Here is a 12,805-nt window from a genome sequence, read left to right on the forward strand (position 1 = left end):
TGCCTTTAATTTATGGCAACCAACGTTGATCTATAGAAAGATAGTTGGAGTATCTGTAGAGCTGTAGAGCAGTATGATATAGCATGCATAGAAGAAATGACTCTATGAGTGATATGAATATGATATCTTTAAAGATATACATCCATATATATATTTACTAACCTGGCCTAGAAGTAAGGCAAAGTCCAATTGGAAATCTTCAATTCCATTTTGAATTCTCAACAGAATTTTAGAATGTGCTGCCAACTGGACAAGCCAATCACTAGTGCCAATCGCTAATACCACTCACTAGTACCAATCACATTGACGATATGTTTGTGCGACTTTATTCTTGAATAATTTATATCGATGTGAGGCATTAAAATGCCTCTCTTGGTGCTATGTACACATAATTTATATAGTCTTAAGGCATAAATGTATATAATATATATATGTATATGTATATGTATATAGTTATATCGGAATACATCCTGTATATGTGGTATATGTATAGTTCGTAAAATTTCGTTGCTAAAGCTATATAGTTATAGGTCAACTCTAGTGCCTATGTTGTATATATAGTATATATGTATATGTATAGGTATGTACTGTTATATATATATAAAAGAAAAACATCTAGCAAAACACAGTCCGTTGTTAAGAGCGATATCTGTCTGTCTGTCTGTCTGTCTGTCTGGTTGCTGTTCCCACTCCACAATTTATAGAGTAGACGAAACCTTAGTTGATTTTGCCATTTTGTTAGCCCGGCTGGGGATCAATTGGAGCTATATTTGATATACATAAATAAGATGGATAGCAACTTTTGAAGTTGCCACCGAATAGACTGGAAGTCATAGCCAGTGGAACGTATGAAAGGACTGAAAGTCCTCGATACTGGAAGCACCATGTTCAGCACTGGAAACTGAGTAAAAAGAAGACCATGGAAGTATATAGTTAGCATGTTTTGGAAAGTTACTGAAAGAACTTAGATAGCGTTGAGTTTCAACTTTTAAACGCTATAAGTTCTGCTGTAATTGCACATAGCCCATGAAGCTACTGGAAGGCATTGGAAGCGTTATTGAGAGTCATTTAAAGTGCCACAAATACTACTGTAAGTGAGCATAGTAGCGAAAAAGTGGAAATTGGGAATTATTGGAAAGTGACTTGATGAGATTGAAAGATCTTTCAGATACTGGAAGCCATTGGAGATGGTAAAATAACGGCTGGAATTGATTATAGTCGATAAGTTTTCGTTATTGGAAAATAGAAGTGTAGTGGAAGAGCAAATATTGCAGCTGGAAGTGATCATAGCTATTGGAAACTGACTGGAAATCACTGAAGGAGTGTGGATAATTCTGAGCTACTGGAAAATAACAGAAAACCATCTAAGAAATGTGTTTCGGAAATTGTAAGCCATTGGAAAGGGACTGGAAGAGCTTGGATAACTTTGAGCTGGAAGCCGGGAAGTGAGCAAAAAGTTTCCAATTAGTGAGGAGAACTGAGAGCTCGTTAGAAACCGAGTGGAGAGTGTAGCGAGTCTGAGGACTGGGAGGGGGAATACTGTGACGTCGTCGTCATCCGCTGGCTGGGAACTTAAGAAATTATTCCACACGGAATTATCACACATGCTTATGCCCTAACTAATTTAAAGCGATTCGACTTTGTGCAGCTGTTGGGCGCTCGGAGCCGTCGCTAGATGCGCAAAGGTCGAGTGGCTCCTGAAGTCCGTGTTCGTGTCCGTGTCTGGGTCTGGGTCTGGGTCAGGGACCATTTCTGCTCATCGGCGCTGGCGAAGATCAGGTAAATGAAATTGCCGGCAATATTGAGGCCAGCTGCCAGCCAGAAGACAATGTGCCACTGGGTGAGCGTCTCCCGATGGTTGATTATCAATCCGATGACATACGGTGCGAGGAATCCGCAAATGTTCGCCGCGGAGTTGGTGATGCCGTACATGGTGCCCGCATAGCGGGGACTGAGCGCAATGTGATTCATCTGATTGCCCGCATAGACGGCGCCGCCGAACGAGCCAACGCCGGCCAGCATGAAGGTGACCCAGACCCAGTCGCAGCCCACGTAGATGATGCCAATCAGACCCAGCGACGGCACCACCGAGGCGATGCTGTTCCACAGCTTGTACGAGTTCAGCAGGGAGATGTAGCGACGGGCGAGCATCCAGTCCGCCAGGGCGGAGCAGGCGATGCCCACGAACCAGGCGGTCAGATACGGCACGGCATTGAGCAGGGCATTCGACTGGATGTCAAAGTGGAGGATGTTGCTCATGTAGGTGGGCAGCTCCGTCAGCTGCGTGTAGAAGGCCCAGCTCTGGCCACACTGCGTCAGCAGAATGGCCCACAGTGGAACGCTGCCGAGCAGCGAGCGCCAGGGTATGGCATCCTCCTCAATGGCAGCCGGCTCCGGCTCATCGTGCTCATCCTCCAGGACATCCTCGTCCGGCACCTGCTGGTGATGGTGGTGGTGGTGGTGCTGCTGCAGCTGCTGTACGTGCTGCAGCGAGCGTTCGATGTAGGCGCGCTCCTTGCGCGAGATGCGCGGATGCTCGCTGGGCCGGTCGTACACCAGGTACATCCAGCAGACGAACCACACCAGGCCCAGCAGTCCGAAGATGTAGAACGCCGACGGCCAGCCGCCCAGGAACCTCTGCGAGCAGAGCCAGCCTGTCAGCGGCATGGAGATGACGGTGCCAATGTTGGAGCCGGCGTAGACGACGGCGGCGAACTTGTTGCGCTCCAGTGGCGGTATCCAGTGGGCGAGCATCGCGTGCATGGCGGGATAGGTGACGCCCTCGCCCATGCCCTCCAGGACGCGCACCAGTACCAGCAGCGGCAGGTTCCAGTGGGCAGCCAGCGGAGTCAGCAGCGTGAATATCGCCGTGATGAGCACGCCGTAGCCGTAGATGCGTTTGCCGCCAACCAGCTCGGCCATGCGGCCACCGGGCACCTGGGTCAGCACGTAGCCGTAGAAGAAGCTGCCCAGCACCAGGCCCTGCGTCGCCTCGTCCCACACGAACTCGCCCTCAGCGGGCGTGGACAGGGACTGCCAGAAGGAGCCGTTCGGCGTCGGAGCCGGCGGCATTGGGCACGTATCGTTGGCCAACACGGAGCTGTTGCTGTGCGGAATGGCCGTTTGGTTGACCATGGCCACAATGGCCACCGAGAGATTTACGCGCATGGCATAGACAACAGCGAAGCCCAGAAAGCCCATTAGCCCGAAGATATGACGCGACTGCAGCAGGCCGCAGCTGCTGCTGCTGCTGCTGCTGCTGCTGTGGTCCGTCTGGCCAGCTGGAAAAGCAGAAATGATGAATTGGACTCCAATATGACTATGCCAATCGGACTTACCTCGTATCAGCGGACGGTCGCCGTCTGCATCGGCTTCGCAGAGCGCTTGACGCTCGTCATCCACTTCGGTGTCATCGTCATCCGCATCGGAGGCGCCACCAGCTGCTGCTGTTGCCACATTGTCATAGTAGCAGGTGGCGTCACGCGTCTCATCTGTCCAGCGATGCGGCGGCATTTCTGCTTCTGCTGTTGTTGTTCTTGTTCTTGTTGTTGTGTGGTTGTGATTATAGTTGACTTTTCCAAAACCTAATTCTAATAATAATAATCGCCTTGAAATGTTTCGTTTTTTCTTTTACGCGCTGCTGTTAATAATTCTTGTGCAATTGCCAGCACATTTTCTCTTTTCCGTTTTTCTTTTCCAACGGCAGCAGCAGAAGCAGCAGCTCCAACACCAGCACCAGCAACAACAACAATAATACACATACAACCAGGGCCAAAGACAACTCACCAACAGCTGCGGCTGGCAGCGACTGAACCGTTTGGCCACCAGCAGCAGCAACAGCAGCAAAGCCAAAGCAAAGCAAAAGCAACAACTAAATCTAAACACAATAAAAACGATATATAACTGCTGTTGTTGTTGTGACACTCTCTTGCTAGCGCGCGCACGCTCTCTCACTCTCTGTCTCTCTCGGTCTTCCTCGCCGTCGCCGTCTTTCAGTAACAGCTTTGGCTTAGGAAAGTAGTGCAGCAACAACTGCAAGAAGTGAATGGTTACTCACACTTACACACTCTACACTCTCATGCTCGCTTGCGCTCGCTCTCTCTCTCTCTTCGTTAAGCACCAGCAACTAATACTTAGCCATTGTTTACATTTACTTTTACTTCCCACACACGTACACACGCCCAGCGATGTGTCAGTGTGCGCATATCTATGTGACTGTTAGTGCGCAATACGAAATGCATACATATGCATATTCATTAAAAGGAGCAGCCAATCGGGAAAAGTTTCGTTGTAAACTTAACGAACTTTGAATACGCTTTGCTCAATGTAATGTCATACACCTTACTAATGATAATGCTAAAGTTTATTTGTGTATTATCTTATATTATAAAGAATTCTGTCTCGTCATATTAATTTATCAAGGTAAATATATAATATATATTATTATACATTTGTAGATAGAAGTAAACTTATCTTATCTTCAAGTCGAAGTTATGATATCGTGTGCTGTTTTGACTTTAGCACAACGCATCTTTGACATTGAAATGTATAAAAATCTTTGCTGAAACAGGTTCTCAGCGAATTCTTGCTTAAATTGTTAAACCTGCTCTCGTTGAAAGAAATACAATGAAATATATATATAACAGAGTATTCGAACTGCAAAGTTCAATGAAAAATTATAAAACAGTTGACCCAGCTGCTGGCTTTCATTTCGCATTATTTAAACAATTAGCACATAAATAATTGTTATATTTGAGTGAGTCATCTAATTAGAAAGAAACTGTCAATCGGACAAAGCTCCGATTAAACGCTTGAGGCATGCTAAATATATATAAATTTTTATATATTTAGGCAGATGGCAACGACCTAGTTGAGCAAACAAATACACACCCCCTGAGCCGAAAAGAGTGTGAGTCGATGCCCATTGAAAATGTGGCCAAAGAAGTGGGGTCAATTTGTTTCTAAGCACGTGATAGGTTTGTAAACTATCAATGATATGTATTAGATATAAGTAGACTATAAAAGTTGAGTAAATACATATGTATGTATGTTTATTTTTATGTGCTACCTACACGGTATCTGTTAGTCGGAATTTTCAGCTGTTCATAGTTAGAAAATAGAAATAAATGTATATAAAAATATGCCTACAGGGTATTGGCAGGTCTCTCATTTTTATCATCGATAGACGAAAGTATTTTGTCTACTAATTACAGAGTATGTGCTAGTCGAGCATACCTGCTTGCAAATGCTCGACAAGAACAGAGTTAATCTGTTTGTGTTTTGTACAATGCATGCAGGGTATCTGCTAGTCAGTCAGCGACGCACGTACCAGCAATAACAGCTTAACTGTTGCTTATCTCATAAGAAACTAATCTGATAAGAAACAACTTCAGCAAATGAAATACAATTACATTTATTTAAAAAAAAAAAAAAAACAGAAATTGGAATATATGTATATTTATATATGTACATATATACATTATGTACACACATGTATATACATGCTGGAGTATTTGGATGGCATTTCAATTGGCAAAGATCGTGCCCACTGCAAAGACAATGATCTTGCGCTTCTGATTGATGGTGAGGCGCTCGTAGTGGTAGCCCTTATCGATCCTCACATCGGTGGTGAAGTTATCGCCCTTGGGCAGGATGGGCGTCAGGTCGACGTTGAAGCAGTTGATCATGAAGATCTCGTTCTTGAGCAGGGCGCAGATCTCGTAGGCGCTGGCCACCTTCTCGTTCCAGATGCTGACGAAGCTGTACTTGATCGTCTCCTTCTGGAGCACCTGCGTGGCGTCCCTGGGCGTGCGGAATGTGTGCATGGTGATGATGCCAGTGGGCTCATCGCCCAGGAAATTGTCCGTCAGATCGCACACCAGTGTGGGCGATGCATGCGCCGGCACCACCTTCGGGTCACCGACAATCGTCTCGGCCTTGCACTGCGCCAGCTTGGCCTTAGAGCGCACGTAGTTGGGATGATTGTAGATCTTCGGGTCGAGCGGCTTCATGCTCCCGATCAGCAGCTCGTTGAACACTTCGCGCACGCTCTCCTGGATGAGCACCGTGGCCACCGCGTACTTGCGGAACGGATCTTGCAGCGAGCTCAGCAGATGGTGCCGGGCGCTGTTCAGATCTCCCCCATCGAACACAATCAGCATGCTGGGCGACTGCCACTGGCATTTCGGCGGCTGCGGCTCGCCGCCGGCCGTCGCTGTCCCCGGTACGGTTGGAACGGGCACCTAGATTCATAGGTTGATAAGCATATGTACATTTATGTTTTAAAATAAAATTAGTTTTGTTGGCTTACGGTTATTTCGCGCTTCTGCTTGCACTCCAGCTTGTGCACCATGTTGTAGCTAATGAAGGCTGGGGGCTTCGGCAAAATCGGCTTCCTTTCCAAAGTGACAACACTCAGATCTTCTACTTGAGGGTTTGGCATGGCGCTGTCGACTATATTCACAATGGGACCACAATTCACAGCGAGCGTTATCAGCAGTCGCACCTACTCCCTGTCTCTTTCACTCCTTCACTGTGTTCGGCTAGATAACCGTGTATGGCGCTGCCAGATCGTGGGATTTGGAAAAATTTAAATAACCGGTTCAAATTAACGTGTTGTTTTTGTGTAAATATCACAGCTAAAACTGACATTTTACAGCACTACAAAAATTTATTCAAATTTGAATTTACTGGCGCTGCCATTTATCATATGATATTTTAACTAATTTTATAAATGAGCCAACTGAATTGCTGTTTGGGTCACCTAATAATTATCTGAAAAATTCTCTTTCTGGTCTCTCTTCACTCAATATGCTCTGAAAATAAATAAAATACAATAGTTGAAAGCATCGATGGTTTTGGCTAGCAACACAGCCAACTATCGATACATTGCACTTCTGTCGCCCTGGCATGTGCGCTCGTTGTGCAGCACTGCTTTTGATTACGCCACCGCAACGCCGACGCCGACGTCGACGTCGCTGGGGGTCCGTTCGTGTTGAGCTGTTTTTTTTTTATTATTTGTACACACACACACTCATATACATATTTATATTTTTCACACATCTGTTGGTCGATTGGCGCTGCCCCATGCACAGTTCACATTCAGCTGCAAAGTGAATAAGGTCGAGCGCTCTATTCGTGTGCCACACAAATAAATAAATAGTTTTTTTGATTGTTATTCATAATAGTGAAATAAAGTCAATCAACCAGTAAATGAAACTGCATAAACATTTTTTTTTTTTGTGTGCTATTCTCTCCCAGCTGATACGTTGCATTCGTTGACACTTGTGGCGCACTTTGTGCTTTGTTGTTGTTGTCGTTGTTGATATTGATGGAATTTTTGGAAATTCTCCTAGTTGAATTTGATTAAGTGCTGCACTTGTGTGTTATTGTTGTTGCTATTGTTATTTTCTGGTGCTTACGCCCTACGATAAAAGCGGCTGCAATCGTTAAAAATAATTGTGCAAAAAATACAACACAAAAAAAAAAAAAAGAACCGAGATTGAAGACCAACAAGTGCGCGGCTACAATTGCATTCTGTCCATGTGTGCGTGTACGTGTGTGTGAGAGCGTGCGTTCGTGTATTTATAGCAGCAGCGTGTTTGCGTGTGTGCGTGTGTGTGTCAACGTGCCTGCGTGTTGGACTCTTTTTGGCAAAGTGCGTTCAACCAATCAAAAGTGAAATAGAATTTGACAACAACAGCAACGAGTAAAAAGTGGAACAGTACTAAAATAACGGAACAGCTGGCAAACAGGCAAACAGCGCAGTCAATAGTGACAGTGTCAACGACAGCGACAGCAGCAACGGTTGTTGTCTACTCCTTCTTCTATTCCTATTTACTCTTGCTTGGCAACAGGTGTCGACGGCTGCGCAGCTGCATTTGCTAAAGCGACAAAATGACCGATTTAAATGAACTCATGAGCTCCCAATTTGTGCGCGTCAAGGTAAATATGAATGGGCGCAACTGTGTGGGAGTGTGGGTGCTCTGGGGGCGTGGTAGCCATTGAAGCCAGTCAACAGCAGAGCAGCAGCAGCAGCATCAAGTTCTGTGCTTCACTTAGTGGGCTGCGCCGGTCCAGTGTTAGATAACGCAGCTCAGTCGCTGCCCCCCGGCTGCAGCCGCTGCGCTGCCTATTAGCACATAATGCAGTAAGCAGCGAGCGGCGAGCAGCGGGCGGAGTGCAGCGACGCAACCGCAGTTGCCATTCGATATGTTGGCGACTTTTGTGGCAGGCAATTTGCAACTTCACTGTGGGGCTTCATTTGAGCCGCTTATTTCATAGACAAGCTAACATTCCCCCTCTCCCGCTCCCTCAATCTGTTTGTCTTGCAGGTCGTTGCCTTTGTGCATTTCATCTTCATATCGAATGCAATGCTCGGCACTTGGGGTCATGGCGCCTACGAGTTCTACAATTTCCTGTTCATCATCTCCATGTTCTGGGCGATACACAGCAAGGATTCCATTGAGGCGGTGCAAACGGTAAGACTCAACTCTCTCACTCTCACGCTCTCTCGCTCTTCACTTTCGCCTTTCGTCTAGCAGCGTTGCCACCCAGTTCAATCACGACTGACGCATACAGTGCGCCTTATCAGTTAGTTGGCGTCTGCATATGCAAAGCCGCTGACTGATAACAATGGCGAAAGTATCGCCCCCACTCTCGCTCTCTCTCTCTCTCTCGCCCACACACACACACACATACAAACGGTCAACTCTCAGCTCATCAGTTTGCAATTAATTTAAAATTTGCTTTTGCGTCTATTTATTTTTGTTGTTTATTGCATTCGTTGCTGATTCGCATTATATATCTGTTTCCCTTATATGTGGGAACCGGTTCTGACGAAATCTGTACATTCAATTAACATATAAACTCGACTCGTTGCTGCTATTCGACGCTAGCTAAACTATAAATACATAATGCTCTCAACTTCTAGTGGCGTCGAGCCGAGCTGTTTACACAGACCTCCTGCAGCGGACGGTGCTCGACTTAGACTTTTGGGAGGCACTGTAGCTCTGCTCTAAGATTCTCCAGCTAATCTCTTAACCTAAATGCGGTTCGGCATGAGATAAGATTGTTGCGTTACCCATTTTATTATGATTTATCTTTAGTTCTTATATCATTCAAATTCAAGTCAAAGCGAATGAGTTGCCTAACTATTTTGTATATCGAAGCTCTATAAGCTACGCACGTTCCAGAAGTATTCTATTGACGATTCATTAGTTTTCCATGCCAGTTCTTGAAAATTCTACATACTTAACGTCAATTTTCCAGCCTTCTTGTGGATATTATGAAACAATATTTATAGTGCATAAGTATCCCAATATTTTAGTAAAATATGAAATTAAGGCAGCCAAAAAGCAGATTTCGATTATATATAAAGAAATTGCATAATATATAAATAAATAGTTCCATTTTTATATTATATAAATAAATAGTTCCTTTTGAATAGAGCAAATGCAGTTCCTAGTATTTTAGTGCAATAGAAACTGATTTGATATTGAAACAAAACAAAACATGATTCACGTTTACTTTCAACCTCTCCAATTGCAACGGCTCTTGTGTAACTTCTGATTCAGACTATTCCCGACTAAGCTGCAGATAAGCCATTCGAGTAACGTAAACCCCTACAGTTCTTCAGTTGCAGCATATGGGGGGTCTGTTGAGCAAGAGTTAAGACTCAACGGTAAATAACACGTGAAGCTATGCTAATTATAGACGCATTTGGTCAGCCGCCCCCGCCTTAGAGACGAATAAGGTAATGCTGCTTATAAGGCCCACAGCTATATCGTCTATAAATATACTATATATTATATATGTGTATATATAGTTACTGTTACTGTTAGATGCAAATCGGATAACTGGAAGAGTTGACGGCTCTCGCAGGCTGTTAGCGTGTCGATGCCCAAAACTCTGAGCCGATTTCAACTTTGACATTAGCCCGAAATGGGCAAAAGGCTCGTAATCCCAGCCTGCGGCTAGGATGTCGTAACGCACGCGATGCCCAATGCCACGCACTGCCCAAGCATACAGAGCTCTAAAGTGGGAAAGCGCACCCGACTAGCACATACCCTACAGCTCCAAGTCTACACAATGCCAATAGACTGAGCTCAAGTAGTGCTTAATGCAGCTCAATCAAGTAGATATTTTATAGTGCATTAGTGCATTAGTATATACTAAATATAGTTTTAATATGCATCTAAGTTTAAGCAGTAACTAAAGTAGTTTTTGAGTTAACATTTCAGATGAAACTATTAAGAAATTAGTGAGTTGAGGGGTATATACCCGCTTGCCATCACGGTACAGGGTATTTGAAAATACAATTTCATTTGCGGTCACTCACACGAAAGGCGCCCTGCAAATGGCCTCTAGTTAGGCAGCGGATCCTTTTTGTAGGCGACTTGGCCTGGGCCATCAACCATTAGCCACGCCATTTAATCAACTATGCGGAGGGCAAAAGTTGACCCCGAACCCGCATCGCACCGTCCCGCCCCCAAGCACCAAGTAGTGAAAGAAAAATATAAAAATATAATGAAACCCCAATCCGAAAAGGGAAGAAAAGGCAAGCATTACATATTTACGACTCAAATGGAGTGGGGAAGGGGGGGTTGCGCGCTCTATGAATTGCCTGTCAATGCGAACGAAACCTTCAATTATATTTCTAATTTCTTGGAATTTTGAAGAGATTCATGTATTTCATATAAAGCAGATTACAATGAAATATATATGCACATATAAATATTATACTCCTGTTGAGTGTTTCTTTTTTTTAGTAATATTTATGGCAGCCCTAAAGTAGACTACGATAAAATCTTGTATGGGAATTTCTGTAGATTTCTATTCAATTAAAGTCTGAAATTTAAGATTGCTGTATGAGCTAAGCAAATTCTCAAATTCTCTCAAATCATTTGCTGTAAAGTAATAAGAGTAAATAAGCTTTAGCATACCTAATTCAGAAGTATTATATGAGCACTATGCTAAAAGTAACAAATAGAGCTACTCGTTGTGAAAGCTCTGAAGCCAAAACTAGAAATCATTAATAATAATTTGGTCCCCGCTTAATCGAAAATTGGGATAATTTGAAAAATTCGATACCCTTGAAAATAGTTCGTTCTAGATAATTCCCGATAATTTGAGTTTCTATGTAGATTGAAAAGGAAAAAATTGATCACCTTGCCATATCGAATTATCGGCACTCGACTGTATTAAGAAAGCTAAGTAAATCTAACGAGTAATAAGTAGCGAGTAGCAAGTGCCGAGTGGAGGTACGAGTATTAAGGAGAAAAGTTTAAATTAGATCTATTAAGCTGTATTACGACTGTGAAACGATGGTGCTTAGAGTAGTTAAGTAAATAAAACGAGTAGAAAATTGCGATTTCAGATACTCGCTGGAAGAGATAGAAAAAGCAAAAGAGAAAAGTTTAGTTTAGAGCTGAATTAAACAGCACGAAGACTGTCATATGTAACGAGTAACGATTAACGAGTAACAAGTAACGATTAACGAGCAACGATTAAGGAGTATCGAGTAACGATTAACGAGTGTCGAGTAACGATTAAAGAGTGTCCTTAGAGGCGAGTATAAACTGGTAAGGCTACTATTTTAACCGTCTTTAGCCTGGCCAAAAGCAGCGAGTGCAATGCAGCGAGTGCAATGCAGCGAGTGGGACTACTCGTTGCAGCTGGCGCTAATTACACGCTGTCATTGCCATTGTCTTACACGGCGAAAGTGCAAATGGGCATAGCTTTCATTATTCAGCGAAATTGCAGACTTGACCCCGAGACACACCTTGAGCGGGCGTAAAGGTGTGTCCGGCTCATTGGCGTGAGTGTGCGACTGTGTGTGTGTGTGTGTGTGTCTGTGTGCGCGCGTGCTTTGGGCAGTTAAAGTTCAAGCGTTCAAGGTGAATGCAATTGCCTTGACTTGAAAGGCGCCGAGACTCACGCTCCCTCCCTCTCACGTTCCCTCGCCGACCTGTGACCTATGAGAGTGGCGAGACGAGGGCTATCAGCAAATGCGATCATCATTATACAATCTATACATTGCCCTAATCATAATGCCATGCATGTCTTCTATATCTTCCAGGCGCTTGTGATCGATGCCTTAAGCATATTCTTTGATATAGTGAGCATTATCATTAGTTTCGACTTTATGAGTAAGTAGCTCTAGTCCGGCTAGACTTTGCCTACGCACTACACCCATCACATATACTATATATATATATGTGTGTGTGTATATATCTCTGATCTTTCTAGATGGCTGGGCCGTGGCATTTACCATTATCAATCTCATATTGCGTCCGCTGAGCGTCGCCCTGCTCTATCGGGAGTTCAATACGCGCGGCGGCAGCCTGCAGAGCGGCTCCGTCTTTCCAACCAATCAGCAGCGCAGCTACCAGGACATAGATCGTCCCACGCAGCCGACACCGACCAACTCGCAGCCGGGACCCAATGTGGCGAGCATTTTCTAAGCTGGAGTCAACCTTCGGAGGCCCAATAGCAAGTTGAAAGCGAAAACTAATACGCCCCATCATATACTCCTCCGGGCAGAGAAAGCACGAGTATATTCTATTAAAATTATTATTATTAAAAAAGAAAAACTAAAACAATAAATAAATATTTTTTTTTTTTGTTATGTCCTAGCTTTAAGAGAGTTACAAAAGAAAGTCTATATGTAGTGCTGTATGTGGTCCAGACAGCCAGATACATTTTGTTCTCTATTTCTCTCACTTCAGCTATAAACTTTAAAGACAAATTGTAACGATTAACCTATATATATGTATTATATATATCTATATATGTAGTAACGCTA

At 44.1% G+C, this 12,805-nt stretch overlaps 3 protein-coding genes across 4 annotated transcripts; 1 reads left to right on the top strand and 2 right to left on the bottom strand.

Moving 5' to 3' along the window:
• Nucleotides 1–303: 303 nt before the first annotated feature.
• On the bottom strand, nt 304–3,832 carry LOC6585488 (putative inorganic phosphate cotransporter). The gene is made up of 2 exons (XM_015160926.3): nt 3,339–3,832; nt 304–3,281 (listed from the first exon to the last, which is right to left on the bottom strand). Exons 1-2 carry the CDS (start codon nt 3,511–3,513, stop codon nt 1,672–1,674), a joined length of 1,785 nt encoding a protein of 594 aa, XP_015016412.1. The 5' UTR covers nt 3,514–3,832; the 3' UTR covers nt 304–1,671.
• A 1,617-nt stretch (nt 3,833–5,449) lies between these two features.
• On the bottom strand, nt 5,450–6,644 carry LOC6585487. The gene is made up of 2 exons (XM_002011079.4): nt 6,311–6,644; nt 5,450–6,242 (listed from the first exon to the last, which is right to left on the bottom strand). The coding sequence occupies exons 1-2, from the start codon at nt 6,440–6,442 to the stop codon at nt 5,526–5,528; spliced, it is 849 nt and encodes a 282-aa protein (XP_002011115.1). The 5' UTR covers nt 6,443–6,644; the 3' UTR covers nt 5,450–5,525.
• A 422-nt stretch (nt 6,645–7,066) lies between these two features.
• Nucleotides 7,067–12,697, top strand: LOC6585486 (type-1 angiotensin II receptor-associated protein). Of its 2 annotated transcripts, XM_015160925.3 has the most exons (5): nt 7,067–7,208; nt 7,857–7,944; nt 8,334–8,480; nt 12,080–12,149; nt 12,250–12,697. In XM_015160925.3, the coding sequence occupies exons 2-5, from the start codon at nt 7,897–7,899 to the stop codon at nt 12,462–12,464; spliced, it is 480 nt and encodes a 159-aa protein (XP_015016411.1). In that variant the 5' UTR covers nt 7,067–7,208; nt 7,857–7,896; the 3' UTR covers nt 12,465–12,697. The 2 variants fall into 2 exon arrangements, with proteins under 2 accessions (XP_015016411.1, XP_002011114.1); XM_002011078.4 differs by having other exon boundaries at nt 7,070–7,944.
• Nucleotides 12,698–12,805: the final 108 nt, after the last annotated feature.

Source organism: Drosophila mojavensis, unplaced genomic scaffold (assembly GCF_018153725.1).
Source record: "Drosophila mojavensis isolate 15081-1352.22 unplaced genomic scaffold, ASM1815372v1 contig_136, whole genome shotgun sequence".
NCBI lineage: Eukaryota > Metazoa > Arthropoda > Insecta > Diptera > Drosophilidae > Drosophila > Drosophila mojavensis.

Coding starts and splice junctions, on each gene's coding strand:
- LOC6585488 (XM_015160926.3), bottom strand. CDS start 3,513: ATGCCGCCGCATCGCTGGACAGATGAGACGCGTGACGCCACCTGCTAC. Junction 3,282..3,338: donor CGACCGTCCGCTGATACGAG/GTAAGTCCGATT, acceptor CTGCTTTTCCAG/CTGGCCAGACGGACCACAGC.
- LOC6585487 (XM_002011079.4), bottom strand. CDS start 6,442: ATGCCAAACCCTCAAGTAGAAGATCTGAGTGTTGTCACTTTGGAAAGG. Junction 6,243..6,310: donor AGCAGAAGCGCGAAATAACC/GTAAGCCAACAA, acceptor CTATGAATCTAG/GTGCCCGTTCCAACCGTACC.
- LOC6585486 (XM_015160925.3), top strand. CDS start 7,897: ATGACCGATTTAAATGAACTCATGAGCTCCCAATTTGTGCGCGTCAAG. Junction 7,945..8,333: donor CCCAATTTGTGCGCGTCAAG/GTAAATATGAAT, acceptor TTTGTCTTGCAG/GTCGTTGCCTTTGTGCATTT. Junction 8,481..12,079: donor CCATTGAGGCGGTGCAAACG/GTAAGACTCAAC, acceptor TATATCTTCCAG/GCGCTTGTGATCGATGCCTT.